We start from the raw sequence: 16,014 nt of genomic DNA on the forward strand, positions 1-16,014 counted from the left end.
ACGCCCACAGAAAGCTAGAAGCTAAGAGATATCTGGAGAAATTATTGGACGTTCTTCCACGATCATAAGAAAGGTAATGTAGAGCCAACAATCCAACTCCCAGGTGCGAACCAACCAAGAAAAATATGGAGCTTCCTCAACCGTATCAGATCTGTCCGCGCCGTGACAAAAGCGATGCTACACAAATGGGGAATCGCCGATGATAACCAATACAACTGCGGAACATCGGAGTAAACACTAGAGCACATTTCGAACGACTTCACAAAACGAAAATTCATGGGTATTAGGAAAGACTTGGTAGATGCAACACCTGCAGCAGTTAACTGGCTTTGCATATCCAACTATGATTGTAAATGGATAGCTCAGTTTCTTTTCTCTTCTACCTCTTCTCCAGCTTTCATTATCACCTATGCATACATATGTATACAGATATATATGATTCATAATTACCTATACATACACATTCCGGGAACACTTTCAATTATTCATTGCACAAGAACTAAACATTGTACAGATGTCATACATATTGCATTTTGAAGAGAAACTCTGAAAGCTTTTTTTACAAACATTCGATATGCGAACCATGAGTGAGCTGGCAGACATCAATGCGGTAATCGAATTCTTGCCAGCCGGCCGGAGTGGCCGAGCGGTTCTACGCGCTACGGTCTGGAACCGCGCGACCGCTGAGGTCGCAGGTTCGAATCCTGTCTCAGGCATGGATCTGTGTGATGTCCTTAGTTTAGTTAGGTTTAAATAGTTCTAAGTTCTAGGGGATTGATGACCTCCAAAGTTAAGTCCCATAGCGCTCAGAGCCATGTGAACAATTTTGAATTCTTGCCATACCCGTCCCAACATGGCATCGTCGGCTGTGGCAGCCGCTTCCCGTATTCTCTCCGGGAGCTCTGCTACATCACGTGGTAGAGGCGGTACATCCACCAGATCTTTAATGTGTCCTCACAGAAAAACGTCACACGGAGTGAGATCTTGTGGTCGGGGAGGCCATTTCATGAACTCCAACACACAAAAAGCTCGCTCCGCACCTGAACTCGCCATGTTTGCGACTAGCGCTGGCTATCGGCAAATTACCAAACTACGCTGTGGCGGTATACATGATGAAAAAAACCTTCAGGGTTTCTCTTCAAAATGACATACGTATGATATCAGTACAATGTTTGGTTCTTGTGCAATAAATAATTAAAAGTGTTCCCGGACTTTATGTACAGCCTGTATCTGTTCGTACTTTATCTTATCCTGTATCAACTTGACCGTATGTGCTAGTAAAAAATGTTTCTGTTAGCCAAACGCTAAATAATAAATTTTCTATTTTCATAAAATACGAGTTTTTATTGGCACGTGCTTTAGTGGCGTCACGAGTTTGTGATGATGTTGCGAATTGTTTCACTGCCTGTCAAATGCGTATTTGAGACTGAAGAAGAAACATTCTACTGCTCTCCTACGCTTGTGTGAATGTCCATACAGAAGTCGTCGATGAAGTGTTTCCGTTAGATGAAGTGAAGAGGTCCGAAGGTCAGTTCGAACCCGACAACCCTTTATCGGTTTACTTTAATTGCTTATCACATTGTCGAGGCGGACTCAACCTTTTCGAGCGAAGGGGGCGAAGTAGTAATTCTTCAGATGGTTCATATAAAGTAAACGCTAAGTTATGTTCATGAAAATAAGTTCCATTATCACCAACCATTTCCGTTCTATTGTTGAATGCGAATCTCTGTCAGCCGACCAAAATCACAAATCCTTATTACATTACGCTGTCCAGTCAAATTTCCAGATCGTTATCAACTATCGTTTGGCCTAAAACTAAATATGACGAAGTCACAAATCATTTTAATATAAGTTCAAATGGTTCACATGGCTCTAAGCACTATGGGACTTAACATCTGAGGTCATCAGTCTCCTAGACCTAGAACTGGTTAAACCTAACTAACCTAACAACGTCACACACATTCATGCCCGATATAGGATTCGAACCTGCGACCGTAGCAGCAGCGCGGTTCCGGACTGAAGCGCCTACAACAGCTCGGTCACAGAGGCCTGCTAATATAAGTCCAGTTCCCATTAACACGGACCTTGTCGAAATGATAAGACATGGATGCCTGAGTACAGATAGCCCAACAACGGGTGAAACCGCGTCGAAGGGGTATGTATAGAGGGGTTATATTATAAGATGGTTGCTGAAGATAGGCAGCAGTATTTCCAGTAGTTTGAGGGGCAACAGCTTAAATAATGCGATATTATATAGCGATTTTCAGTCTGAAACGAACATAAAACAGAAACATGAAAATTGTCTGCAGATGACAAGCTGTAGAATGCATGGTAAATATAAAACTAGCAACATAAGTAAGTGATAGCGTCATGTGAAGTATGTGAATAACTAACTTATTTCCAAATCATTTTTATCGGCTTAATTTTCAGCACAGCATAGACGTAGAATAATGATAATAATGGCGTGTGACGAGGGCCTCCCGTCGGGTAGACCACCCGCCTGGTGCAAGTCTTTCGATTTGCGCCACTTCGGCGACCTGCACGTCGATGGGTATGCAATGATGATGATTAGGACAACACAACACCTAGTCCCTGAGCGGAGAAAATCTCCGACCCAGCCGGAAATCGAACCCGGGCCCTTAGGATTGACAGTTGTCGCGCTGACCACTCAGCTACAGGGGTCGGACATAGACTTACAATGTTATCATGTCATTATAATTTACAGAAAAGATAATAAATAAAACTGACTGAAGATAGCACAGAATTTTTTTTTTTAGTAGAAAGCAAGAAAATGAAGACGAGTTACAACATCCAGTAGATGTTCATGGGCTGTAAATATTAACAAAAAGTCTTTTGTTACTATTCGTAGGACATCTCTTGACGCGACTGGCTTTCAGACAAAGTAATGTGAACGTCTGTAAACATAGCGCTACAGACTAAATTTCCTAATCAATTTAAAGCCTCCTCCGTACCAATCGAGCGAGGAAAAGTGTCACAGCTGATAGTGAGCCGCTATTTAACGTACTTGTCGATTCCTTAAAGGAAACAGATTACTCGATACACTCCCTAAATTTACTATACGTTACAGACAAGTTCAAAACTGTAATTTTGCATTCCATATAGTTTTAATGATACCAATAAGATTTTTGCGCTTATATATATATTCAGTTTTATTCCCGTTTGAAGACACTGACATTAAAACTGTTAGTTATAAACTTTCAAAACAACGTGAAAACAATCGATAAGCAAGTCTTCTGCAGGTGCAATAGTTTCTTTGGTATGTGTATTATCTTTGTCCTTCTTGGTTAGTAGTAGTTAGAAGATATTGTCGTATAAAGTTGTCGGGAATCTTCCCTACTGTGCATATGTCGTATTCTGAGATCCAAACAGATTTGAATGCTGAAATTGTATTGTCTCAGAATGAAGAATTTTAAATGTCAAAGATGAAGTGTATGCAACAAATTATATCGGAGTACATACCTGATTATCTCCCGCAAAGGAGAAATGTACCTCTAATTGTTGAGCCAAAAAAAAAAAAAAAAAAGATGTCGAAAAACAGCGAATAAAGACAGTAAGTTAAGTGATGAAAACTACTAAATTAATTTTTATCACAATCTTTATTTTGTGAATAAATCAAACTGTTCGTACTTGTTCTCGGTGGCAGAACACATCACGCAAACAGATGCTTAGAAATAATTTGCGAGGCTTGTTATAAACTTAATTATTGGATGCGAGTAGAGTTTTGAAGTCGAGTGGGCTAGGTGATACTTGTAGCTACTTAACAGATAGTTGCGTCAGCAGAAATTCGACAATGCAGGATTCCCGTATCTGCCTCCTACGCGTCAGTCATGATAACGGGACTGACTTAATGCACGTGTTAGATGTAGCAAGCCACTTTGCAGTGTCTGCTGCACTTTCCTAGTGTGAATCCACATTTATTAGATCGCATATTGTTTAGATATATTGTAGAAGTATCTTACACCTCGAGGATTCGAACCAACGTCCACCGGCTCGAGCAGCACCGAAGTAGTGCATATACTACGAAGGCGAGAGGAAATCGCTGTAGAACGTCTAACACGACGAGTTATAGGCGGAAACAAACTCAATCCCCACGTTGCGTAATGGGGCATTGCACAGTGTCTCGAGAAACTGAGGAAATAATTTCACCCCTTGCAGGAAATTACTTGACAATTGCACATTTTCGAGGAACATTATGTTTCCATTTTTGTCGTTCTTGTCAGTGGAGTTTAACATCTGTGCCTACTGATTAAGTCTAATTAAGAACTAATTGTCTCGGTAGGTAAATTAACTCACGATTTTCCGGCAGTTTTCATTAGAAACTTTGTGCAATAGTTAAGGTGCATCAATTAAGCATTCGATACCCTAAATTATGTGGTGTAATTCGTACTATGATTAACACAGGTGCACGACGTTCGGGATCTTAAAGCCGCAAATTAAATACGTTCCAAGTACAGACAGCAGTAGTGTTGCCTTAAAAGAGGAGAAAACACATTAACCTGTTGTTCACTCTCTTAAAAGGCCAGAGCACGTTTCCGAAAAGAATCATCAACATTCCTACGCATTGAGAACCTCAGTCATATTTAATAATAATTGAAGATATGTAAGCCTTATGATAGTGCGCGAAGAGATAAATATTTTTCTGTGTGGCAAACTTTCATAAATGTTTGATATTCAATCGTAATGGGCCTGTGACTGCACTAACTGGGAGACATCGTTCCCGCTCTACCATACTCCATGGTTGTGTTTGCGAAATGTGTAACTGCAAGAAAGAACCGCTCAAACGTGCATTAGTGACCTCGGCTAGGAGGCGGATGTATGTTATGTACACAGTCACGGTTATCACATCTTGACGGAAATTGTGCCTCTTGCATACTAGAGTTGAAAACATTGTTTGCCGCGCGGGATCAGCCGAGCGGTCTTAGGCGCTGCAGTCATGGAATGTGCGGGTGGTCCCGGCGGAGGTTCGAGTCCTCCCACGGTATGGGTTTGTGTGCTTGTCCTTAGGATAATTTAGGTTAAGTAGTGTGTAAGCTTAGGGACTGATGACCTTAGCAGTTAAGTCCCATAAGATTTCACACACATTTGAACTTTTTTTTTTTTTTTTTTGGTTGTATGGCATCAGAACAATACTAATTATTCCCTCGAGTGTGAACAACGTAAACCATGAGATGTAGTCCTGTTATTCCACGCGGGTATTCTGATTTGATTTATCCAACGGCGATGGGCACTTATTACATATATTCTGTTTCTTCCTCTTTCATCAATTCTTTAACTTCGTATTTACAAATTTTCTAATCCAAAACTGTAAACTTTTGACTGACTCGTTCCATGACTAAGTAGCTTCGGCTCGCGTGGCTCCACGGAACTTATAAATAAAATTCCGAAAGTTGGTAGTCAGTGCTCCTCTGTGAAGCAAGTTGTTCTGGCCGTGTGGGCACGGGTGTGGAGAGTTTCTGTGTTATTTTCCCGTTTTTTAAGAGAGTCTTTTGCAGTTTAGTGGGCGCAGGAGCAGGCCCCACAGCAAGTGTGCAGTCATTAGCTAGCTAGAGGTGTCGTTTAACGAACGAAGTATACTTGGCTAAGTCTGACAGGCCTTTCTTGTCTTACACACACTGTTACAATTCTAGCAGCGCGTCACTGAATTCGTCCGATGTCTGTCGTCGCACCTAGTTGATAAGAACTCCAAACACTGGAACAATAGAAACAGTGGCACCTGCGTTTTGTATGGGCTCCCTTTAGTGATTCACTACATTTTCCAGGAAACCATTCAGGTGGCGGCGTGGTTACCACAACGGCCTCGCATTCGAGAGGACGGCTATTCAAATCTCCATCTGGCCATCCAGATTTAGATTTTCCCTCATTTCCATAAGTCGCTCCACCTGCATCTACTTTTGCGCTCCAGCAGCCACCGTAAGGTGCGTGGCAGAAAATACCTTGTACCACTACCAGTGATTTCCTTTCCTGTTCCATTCTGACATCGAGGGAAATACGACTGCCTACATGCCTCTAAATTTTCTCAATAGTGCTTTAGGAAGAGAAATCGCTTCCCCTTCAGGGATTCGCAATAGAGCTCACAAAACGTCTACGCTACAATCGTCTGTTCATCGAACATACAGGTAACAATTCTAGCGTCCCTGCTCCTGAATTGCTTCGATGTCATCCTTTAATCCGACCTGGCGTAGATCCCAAACACTAGAGCAATACACGAAAGTACGTCGTACTAGTGTCCTAAAAGTGGTCTCCTTTACAGATGAGCCACACTTTCCTAAAATTCTCCTCGTAAATCGAAGTCGACCGTTCGACTTCCCTGCTACTGTGTTTACGTGATCGTTCCATTTCATATCGCTTTGAGAAGTTACTCCTTTATTTAATCGACGCGACTGTTTTAATCAGCACACATCAATTTTTATACGAACTTGGCGAGTTTGCTTTTCATACTCATCTGCACTAACATATTTTTTCTACAATGAGAGCAAGCTGCTGTTGATCACGACAACTAGAAATTTTGTGTATGTCATCTTTTATCCTCTTTCAGTCACTCAACGATGACCCTACCGGCAGGTAGCTGGTCAGCCTATCCGTCACATCATTTATGTACACAGAAAATAAGAACAGGCCTTTCACACTTTCCTGGGGCACTCCTGACGATACCCTCGCTCTCTGATGAGCGCTCGCCGTCGGCAAAAACGTACTGGGTTCTATTTCTTAAGAAGTCTTCATGACACTCTCGTACCTTCATTAACAACCTTCCGAAATCTAGGAAGACGGAACCTTACCGTTGCCCTCCATCCATGTTTCACAGGATGTAGTGCGAGTAAAGGGTAAATGATGGATGGCTCCTTTGAAATGGCACGCCCGGTTCCTTTCCCCAACCTTGAAACAATCCGAGCTTGTCCTCTGTCTCTAATGACCTCTATGTCGACGGGACGTTAAACCCTAATCTTCTTTCTTACTCCAAGAAATCTAAGTCTTCTGTTCACCTTCGTTAATAATGATTTTACGTAGTCGCTGCTTATTACAAGGGTCACTCCAAAAGAAATGCACACTATTTTTGTAAAAATACAGTTTTCATTCTGAATGTGTGAAAGTTTTACAGTGTGTAGATATATCCTTCCCGCTTGTTTTCAAACTTAGTTCAACCTGTTCCCGTGAGTGGCGCCGTCACAGCATGTCTTCAAGATGGCTGCTACACTTGACGTTCGTCAGAAGGACGTGCTGCCATAGAATTCCTGTGTTGTGAAAACGAGACAGTGGGAAACATCTATAAGAGGTTGAAAAAGGTGTATGGAGATTCTGCTGTCGATCTCAGTACACTTAGTCGGTGGGCAAGCAGGTTACATGATGAAAGCGGGCACGGCAATATTGATGATTGTCCTCGCAGCAGCAGGCCTCGTACTGCACACACTCCAGACAATGTGCAGAGAGTTAACGAATGGGTGACTGCTGATAGACGCATGGCAGTGAACGAATTGTCACGCTACGTTGTGATAGGGGAAGGAAGTGTTTGCAGAATACTGAAAGTGTTGGCGTTAAAAAAGGTTTGTGCCAGACGGGTTCCCAGGATGTTGATAGTGGCTTACAAAGAAACAAAGAAAACGGTATGCAGAAAACTTTTGGAACAGTACGAGCATGGTGGAGATGAATTTCTTGGAAGAATTGTGACAGGTGATGAAACATGGCTCCATCATTTTACACCAGAGACGAAGAAGCAATCAATGGAGTCGCATCATGCAAATTCGCCCAAGAAACAAAAAATTCAGAACCACACCTTCTGCTGGAAAAGTTATGGCTACGGTGTTTTTCGATTCCGAAGGACTCTTGCTTGTGGACATCATGCCAAGTGAAACCACCATAAATTCTGATGCATATGTGACGACACTGAAGAAACTTCAAGCTAGACTGATTCGTGTTCGACCACATCGGCAAAAGCAGGGTGTTTTGCTGTTGCACGACAATCCACGGCCACATGTCAGTCAAAAAACCGTGGAAGCTATCACAAAACTCGGATGGACAACACTGAAACATACGCGTTACAGTCCTATCATCTCTTTGGGAAACTGAAAGACTCTCTTCGTGGAATAAGGTTTGCAGATGATGACTCCTTTGTGCACGCTGCCAGACAGTGGCTCCAAGAGGTTGGTCCAGAATTTTACAGTGTGGGTATAGAGGCCCTGGTTCTAAGATGGCGTAAGGCAGTTGAGAGGGACAGAAATTATGTGGAGAAATGAATATATTATTCCTAAAGGATGTATCTACACACTGTAAAACTTTCAAACATGTAGAATAAAAGATGGATTTAAAAAAAAATTTTGTGCTTTTCTTTTGGAGTGGCCCTCGTATTACCCCTAAATACTTATGCGATGTAATGTTCCTAAGGACTTCAACACTAATCTTGTAATCGTTTGCTTTCGGGTTCTTCTTCTTTGTTATCCATATTTAAAGACATATGCCTTTAATTACACACTTTTGAAATTTTGTTGAAGCCTTGTTGCAATTTCTTGCGGTTGTCCAACAACGCCACTTTCCCGTAAGCAGCAGCATTGCCAGCCACCGATCTTATAGTGGTGCAACTTCTAATCTGATAAATCTCTTATTTGCATGGCTTGGACAAGTATACGGAAACAGCACGACAAATGCATGCTTGAACATAGACGCTGATACTATCCAAGCCTGCTTGTTACGCCCTTGTCTTTGACCACGAACGGAATGTTTGCAATATCCTCAATATATTTCAAGTGTCATTTGTGATCATAACAGCGTTCTGTGTAGTTGTGAGTATACGATGTTGGGCGTGTGTGTTGTTCTTAGCATAAGTTTGTTTAAGTAGGGTGTAAGTCTAGGGACCGATGACCTCAGCAGTTTGGTCCCTTAGGAATTCACACACATTTGAACAATTAAGTGAGTTCGAGCTTCAGCAAATTGTTGGTGCTCGTATGACGGGTGCTTCTTCAGTTAAGGTAGCCGAAGTGTTTGCTGTTTCAGGAGGCACCCTACGGAAGATTTGTAACGCATACAGGGAAAGCGCAAAAACATCAACCGCTCAGTCACAACACGGACAAAACTATCAGTTGAGTGATCGTGGCAGACGATCATTGAAATGAATTGTGACGAAAAATACGAGAACGACAGCTGCAAAGGTCACTGCAGAACTCGATGTCGCACTCGCGAACAGTGGCAGTACCAAAACAACTCGTAGGGAGCACCATAAACAGGAAATTGCTCAGGGTGTTGGAATTCCAATCTCACTCGTTAGTGATGCAAATGGCCGTAATACGGAAAATTTGGTGCAGAGGCTATAAAACTATACTGTGGGATAATGGAAGAAAGTATTTTCGTCGGATAAGTCTTGTTTCGCACTGTTTTCAGCTCCTGGCCGAATTTACGACCCAAGAGTAAAACAAAGCGAGAGTTCGTTGATGATTTGAGCAGCCGTGTCGTATGTTACACGCGCCCATGTTTACTCCCAAAGGCCGCGTTACTGCCAAGAATTGTGTGATCACTTTGGCTGATGATGTCCTCCACATAGTGTAGTGTTGTTCCCCAGTAGTGATACTGTATTCCAAGACGACGAGGTACCTATTACACAGCTCGCAATGTGGAGGGCTAGTTTTGCGAACACAGGGATTGAACTGTCGCATCTCCTCTGCCCACCACAGCCTCCAGAATTCAAAATTAATAAGCCTTTGTGGTCTACTGTAGAGGTAAGGGTGCGTCATCGGTAACCATCCCCATCATCGTTACCTGAACTTGCCACTAGTTTGCAGGAAAAATGGTATAAAATTCCCTTAGAAACCATACAGGGGCTGTATTTACCCATTGGGAGATGACTGTAAGCTGTTAGTGAATGGCAAAAGTTTTCCTATGTCACATTAGGTGCGGTAATGTGTTGTGTTGTTTGGCGTTTCCACATTTTTGTCCACCCTCTCTATATTGAAAACTTTAGAGGTTCTATTAGGCTCCCTTGGGGTAGACTTGGTGTTTCTTCAATTTCAGTGAAACAACCGCCGTCCAGTGCAATGTACTGGGTTTTGTTAATTAAATATTCATCGGTGAATCATATTTCTGTAAAGACACGTATGTTACACGCCAGTTTGAAGTGCATGGCGATGAACACATCCCATTGTACCAGCTCATTCGCATACAGAGCACGGGAGGAATGATTGCTTAAACGTCTCCGTCCGCGCTGTAATTTAATCTTGTCAGCGTGATGCCTACGAGAGCGATACGTAGGGGGCTACAATACACTTCTCACTGAAAGGTGGTTCGCCGAATTTTATTAAGCAAGCCTTCACGGGATAATTGGCATCTGTCTTGCGTCTACTAGTTCAAGTTTACCATTCGTGCTGGTCTCTGTCATATACGTTCAATATCCTTTCTTAGTCCTACTTCCTTTGTCTTGCTTTTTTCGGAAAGTACGTCACCATGCATAACTGCCTCATTTCCGAAAAGTCTGAGGTTACCATTAATATTTTTAGGAAGATAGGTAACACTGTGTGAGCGATAGATTAACATATAACATGAACAGCAAGGGTTCCAGCGCACTTCTCTGGGGCACACCAGAACTTGTCAAAAATTTTTCATAGTCTCGATCGCAACAAGATATGAAACTAAAACTTGCTTATTATCGATCTGAAATACCAACGCATTTTCGATGGCGTGTGTTGCCAGGCGGGGGTGGGTTGGAGACGACTTTATGCACACCCTAAAAACAACTAAAATAACAAATTTCGTTAATTGTTGTTGACTTATATTAACAAAATCCTTTTTAAAGAAGTGCTGATATTTAAGTAGGGTACAGAACCGGAAAATATCTTTTAGAGCACTCTTTCCAATATCAGTGTATTTCTATAACGTGCAATACCAAGCTGGAGTTGATTTTCTGTTTATTTTCATATGTCTGAAGATGGTTGTTAATGAACCGAAACAGGTATTCAGTAAATTGTAATTTTTATTTTACCGCGATAAAAGCAATTAAAAAATTTTGAAAAATAATACAGATCGTTTATCCCTGCCACCCAACGATACAAGGTCTTGAATACCAGAAGTTACTCTAACGTTTACCGACCCTCCCTCCAAGATAGCTTTCTCCGCAGCTCCTTACGAAGAAATCGTCTATGCAGTTACAAATTTCATCGATAAACGTTGGTGTAGTACTGAATTAAACGTTTTTAGAAGTCAAGAAGTATTTCATTTACCTTCCTGCCTGGTTCATGGCTCTCTAGATATCATGTGAGAAAAGTGCGAATTTGGTTTTGCATGATGAATGTTTCCAAAACCCGCACTGGTCGACATCGCGGTAATTCTGTCGGAGATACCTCGTAATGTGTATTAGAAAGGGCTAACTGGCAGCACAGTCTCCAGTGCGGCTTACCTATCTAAGGGCTTCCAGGGGCAGAAAAAGTTCGATTATCAATATTTCATACTGTTACTGAGCGTATTTTAAACATTTAAAAAGGCTGTAAAAATCAATAAATTAAGGGGTAATTAATTAAAAGGTATGTTAAAATTTCAACTAAGTAAGACAGGTATTACAGTTAGAAAATGTGTATATGTCTTGAGGCAAGTAACTCAAGGCGCGCAAATTACTCAGATTATGTTCTACACGCAATTTCAAACATTTGCAACTCTTTTCATCACCGTCACCCCTCCGCCCCACCCCCTTAAAAAAATCACAAACTGATGAAAGGAAAAATTTAGACGTTCTAATTTATTACTCCTTTACCACTAATTTTATTTGCAACACATTTTCCGGACAGTGTACAAATATACCGCTGAATATACCCTCAAAATTATATCAATGAATGACACATAAGTCAGGAGATATGACTTCGTAACAACGAGGTACGCGAGGAAAAGACGGGGCGCACATTACCCACACTGTACTCATTTTCTAAATTCTCTCTCACTTACATGCATAACGTCAATAATTCATTTATAAAGTTTGAAACAGTTTTATAGATGGGAGTTCGATTCTTTATAGCATCTATCGCGGAGGTGGTGTTGGTGCTGGTGGTGGTGTTGGGGGCGGGGAGGGGCGGGGGGGGGGCGGGGTTACCGATATCCTCTAAGATGCTACAATAGAAAAATGTCAAGGATACTCAATGCTGTCTGGATCACTTCTACCCTTCTTGTGTGCTTTCTTCCAACTACTGGGCACCGACTTCTGTTTCAGTTGGATTCTAATGAACAAGGGGGCTATCTCAGCCACAGAGCCGGCCGTTGTGGCCGAGCGGTTCTAGGCGCTTCAGTCTGGAACCGCGCGACCGCTACAGTCGCAAGTTCGAATCCTGCCTCTAGCATGGATGTGTGTGATGTCCTTAGGTTAATTAGGTTTAAGTAGCTCTAAGTTCTAGGGGACTGATGACCTCAGATGTTAAGTCCCATAGTGCTCAGAGCCATATGAACCACTTCAGTCGCAGATTCAGTCACGAATCGGGTACAAATTTCATCGTTCCCTGGAGCTTTGTTCAGTTTCAATGATTTCAGCTGTTTCTCGACGCCTTTGACACTTACTTCACTAATCTCTTAAGTGGTACGAGGATTAAATTGGGGAACTCTCCTGGGTTTTCCTTTGTAAAGTAACATTTGAGTAAGGAGTTAAGCATTTCACATTTTGCTTTGCTGCTTTCAGTTTGACTGCCGGGCTCATTCGCGAGTGACTGAACACGAACTGTGCTGCCACTAACACCCTTTAGATACACCAGAATTTCTTTGGGTTATGTGAAAGATCATTTGGCAGTATTCTGTTACGGTAGTCACTGAACGCATTACGCATTACTCTCTTCACAGTCAAACACGTTTCATTCAGCATCTCTCTATCTATAGCTCTGCGCTTTGTTTTACACCTATTATGCAGTAACCTCTGTTTCTTTAGAAGTTAACTTACAGTGGCTGTACATCATAGAGGTTGCCCTCCATTATGGAATATTCTACTGGATACATGTCGATCCAGCGCTTGATGCACTATTCTTTTAAACGTGATCCATAGTTGCTCTACATGGTCCTATTGTGTGCTAAAAGTAAAGTTCAAATGGTTCAAATGGTTCACATGGCTCTCAGCTCTATGGGACTTAACTTCTTGGGTCATCAGTCCCCTAGAACTTAGAACTACTTAAACCTAACTAACCTAAGGACATCACACACATCCATGCCCGAGGCAGGACTCGAACATGCGACCGTAGCAGCCGCGCGGTTCCAGGCTGTAGGGCCTAGAACCGCTCGGACACTCCGGCCGGCAAAAGTAAAGTTCCTCGTTGAGATGTGACACTACTGCTTTTTTATTTAGCATATTGAACACATATATTTTTTTCTACCAATTTTAGTTACCCTTTGTACGAGGCTTTGAGAACTAAAGTCCGGTGGCCAATATGTAACTGATGGTAGGCTTGAATGAAGTTACATGCTTACACCGTTGTCTACCAACTCTTTGGGTGGCTACTGCTGAGTTGGTTTGATTCACTAGTCGCTTGGCAGTCTGTGAGAGCAGATCGTAATGGCCGAGACAATATTAGATCCCGCCAGTTGTGAAGAGTGAAGCGAGATTAGATTTTTGCTGGCAAAAAGATCTTCACCTGCCGAAATGCATCGTGAGTAATACCTAGTGTATAGACCTGAAATAATGAGCGACAGAAAATTTGAAAAAGGTGTCGAGAATTCCAAAATGGTCGCACAAATATTCGCGATGAAGAACGGAGTGGCAGGCCCGGTATTCGGACCGACGGCATCGTTGACCAAGTGAAACAAAAACTTCGAAGTGATCGGCAATCGACGAGTGTGGTGGCGCTAATGAATTCCAAAATGTCGCTCGAACCTCGATTTACAGGACTATGACTGAATAATTTGGATGTCACAAACTGTGTGCGGATTCCAAAAATATTAACTGGTCGGCACAAAGAACAAAGAATGTGTAGTGCAGCCGGCAGGAGTGGCCAAGCGGCTCTAGGCGCTGCAGTCTGGAACCGCGCGACTGCTACAGTCGCAGGTTCGAATCATGCCTCGGGCATGGATGTGTGTGATGTCCTTAGGTTAGTTAGGTTTAAGTAGTTCTAAGTTCTAGGGGACTGGTGACCTCAGCTGTTAAGTCCCATTGTGCTCAGAGCCATTTGAACCATTTGTGTAGTGCATGACAGTTTTTGGAGCGCTATAGACAAGATGGAGATGGTTTATTTTCAGACATTGTTAGGGGCGACGAGACGTGGATATCATACACCAACGTAGAATCGAAACATCAGTGGGGCCATTCAAGTTCACCGAAACCAAAAGAGTTTAAGCAATCTCCATTCTCGAATCGAAACACTATGGCTGCCGTTTTTTGGGACGAAAAAGGCGTCCTTTTGACTGATTTCATTGACAGTGGTTCAACAGTTACAACTGATGCATGCTGTGAAACGCTAACCAACGTGACATGTGCGACCCTAAATCGACGCAGCGGTAAACTGTCAAACCCACGTCCGGCCATCCAGATTTAGGTTTTCGATTATTTCCCTATATCGCTCCAGGCAAATGCTAGGTTGGTTCCTTTGAAACGGCACTGCCAATTTCTTTCCCCACACTTGGCACCACGCGCGCTCGGGCTCGGCCTCCAATGACCTCGATCTCCAGGGGATGCTAAACCCAACGATCCCTCTTTTTCCATTTTTCCCAGAAATCTTACTGCCACCAACTTCGGGTCTTAACCAGATTCCTGTACCCAGTACAATGTGAGTTGCGTATTGTGTGGTACTCACCGGCGACGTAAGTGATGTCGCGGAAGTCGACGTCGACGGGCGCCTTGATGGCCAGCGTGTTGAGCGTGGCCATGGTGGGGCGCCGGGACGCCAGTTCGCGATCGCTCTCGCTGCCGGCTGCGAGCTGTGCCATGGTGTTGACGCGGTGGCTGGTGGGCGACTGACACAGCCGGCTGGTAAATAAGGCGGGCGCCGCTTCCTCGCGCCCCTCCACGCTTGCCCCTTCCACGGGCAACCGGGGAGCCTCCCAGCTGATCCCCGCGTCAACAGGCCAGGCTGCAGCCGCCGCTACGTGCGGCTTACCGCACTCCGTCGTGTCCGTCGCCACCGTAATGGTCTTCCGAGTTCAGGGTGGCGGTAACACAGCTCGTCTGCCCATCACATTACGAGGTCGCACGCAACGCCGTCTGCACATACATAAAGTCGACATTAATAATATATCCATTTTTCTGCTTGCTGATCTCCGTGGCTGTGGACTACATTATTTTTAAAAATACAGCAACTAGACGCTTTTCTACACTACTGGCCATAAAAATTGCTACACCACGAAGATGGCGTGCTACAGACGCGAAATTTAACCGACAGGAAGATGATGATGTGATCAGCTTTTCAGAGCATTCACACAAGTTTGGCGCCGGTGGTGACACCTACAACGTGCTGACACGAGGAAAGTTTCCAACCGATTTCTCATACACAAACATCAGTTGACCAGCGTTGCCTGGTGAAACGTTGTTGTGATGCCTCCTGTAAGGAGGAGAAATGCGTACCATCACGTTGCAGACTTTGATAAAGGTCGGATTGCAGACTATCGCGATTGCGGTTTGTCGTATCACGACATTGCTTCTCGCGTTGGCCGAGATTCAATGACTGTTAGCAGAATATGGAATCGGTGGGTTCAGGAGGGTAATACGGAACGCCGTGCTGGATGCCAACGGCCTCGTATCACTAGCAGTCGAGATGACAGGCATCTTATTCCCATGGCTGTAACGGATCGTGCAGCCACGTCTCGATCCCTGAGTCAACAGATGGGGACGTTTGCAAGACAACAACCATCTGCACGAACAGTTCGACGACGTTTGCAGCACCATGGACTATCAGCTCGGAGACCATGGCTGCGGTTACCCTTGACGCTGCGTCACAAACAGGAGCGCCTGCGATGGTGTACTCAACGACGAACCTGGGTGCACGAATGGCAAAACGACATTTTGTCGGATGAATCCAGGCTCTGTTTACAGCATCATGATGGTCGCATCCGTGTTTGGCGACA

The 16,014-nt window shown here is 43.5% G+C and overlaps 1 protein-coding gene across 1 annotated transcript in view; it reads right to left on the minus strand.

Moving 5' to 3' along the window:
* The window catches only part of LOC126195214 (ATP-binding cassette subfamily G member 4-like), a 299,475-nt gene extending 284,389 nt beyond the window's left edge, over positions 1-15,086 (minus strand). The window contains exon 1 of the mRNA XM_049933733.1: positions 14,748-15,086. Coding sequence (XP_049789690.1) covers positions 14,748-14,880 — 133 coding nt within the window. The 5' untranslated portion in view covers positions 14,881-15,086. The remainder of the gene's footprint in view (positions 1-14,747) is intronic.
* Positions 15,087-16,014: the final 928 nt, after the last annotated feature.

Source organism: Schistocerca nitens, chromosome 7, assembly GCF_023898315.1.
Source record: "Schistocerca nitens isolate TAMUIC-IGC-003100 chromosome 7, iqSchNite1.1, whole genome shotgun sequence".
NCBI classification, from domain to species: domain Eukaryota; kingdom Metazoa; phylum Arthropoda; class Insecta; order Orthoptera; family Acrididae; genus Schistocerca; species Schistocerca nitens.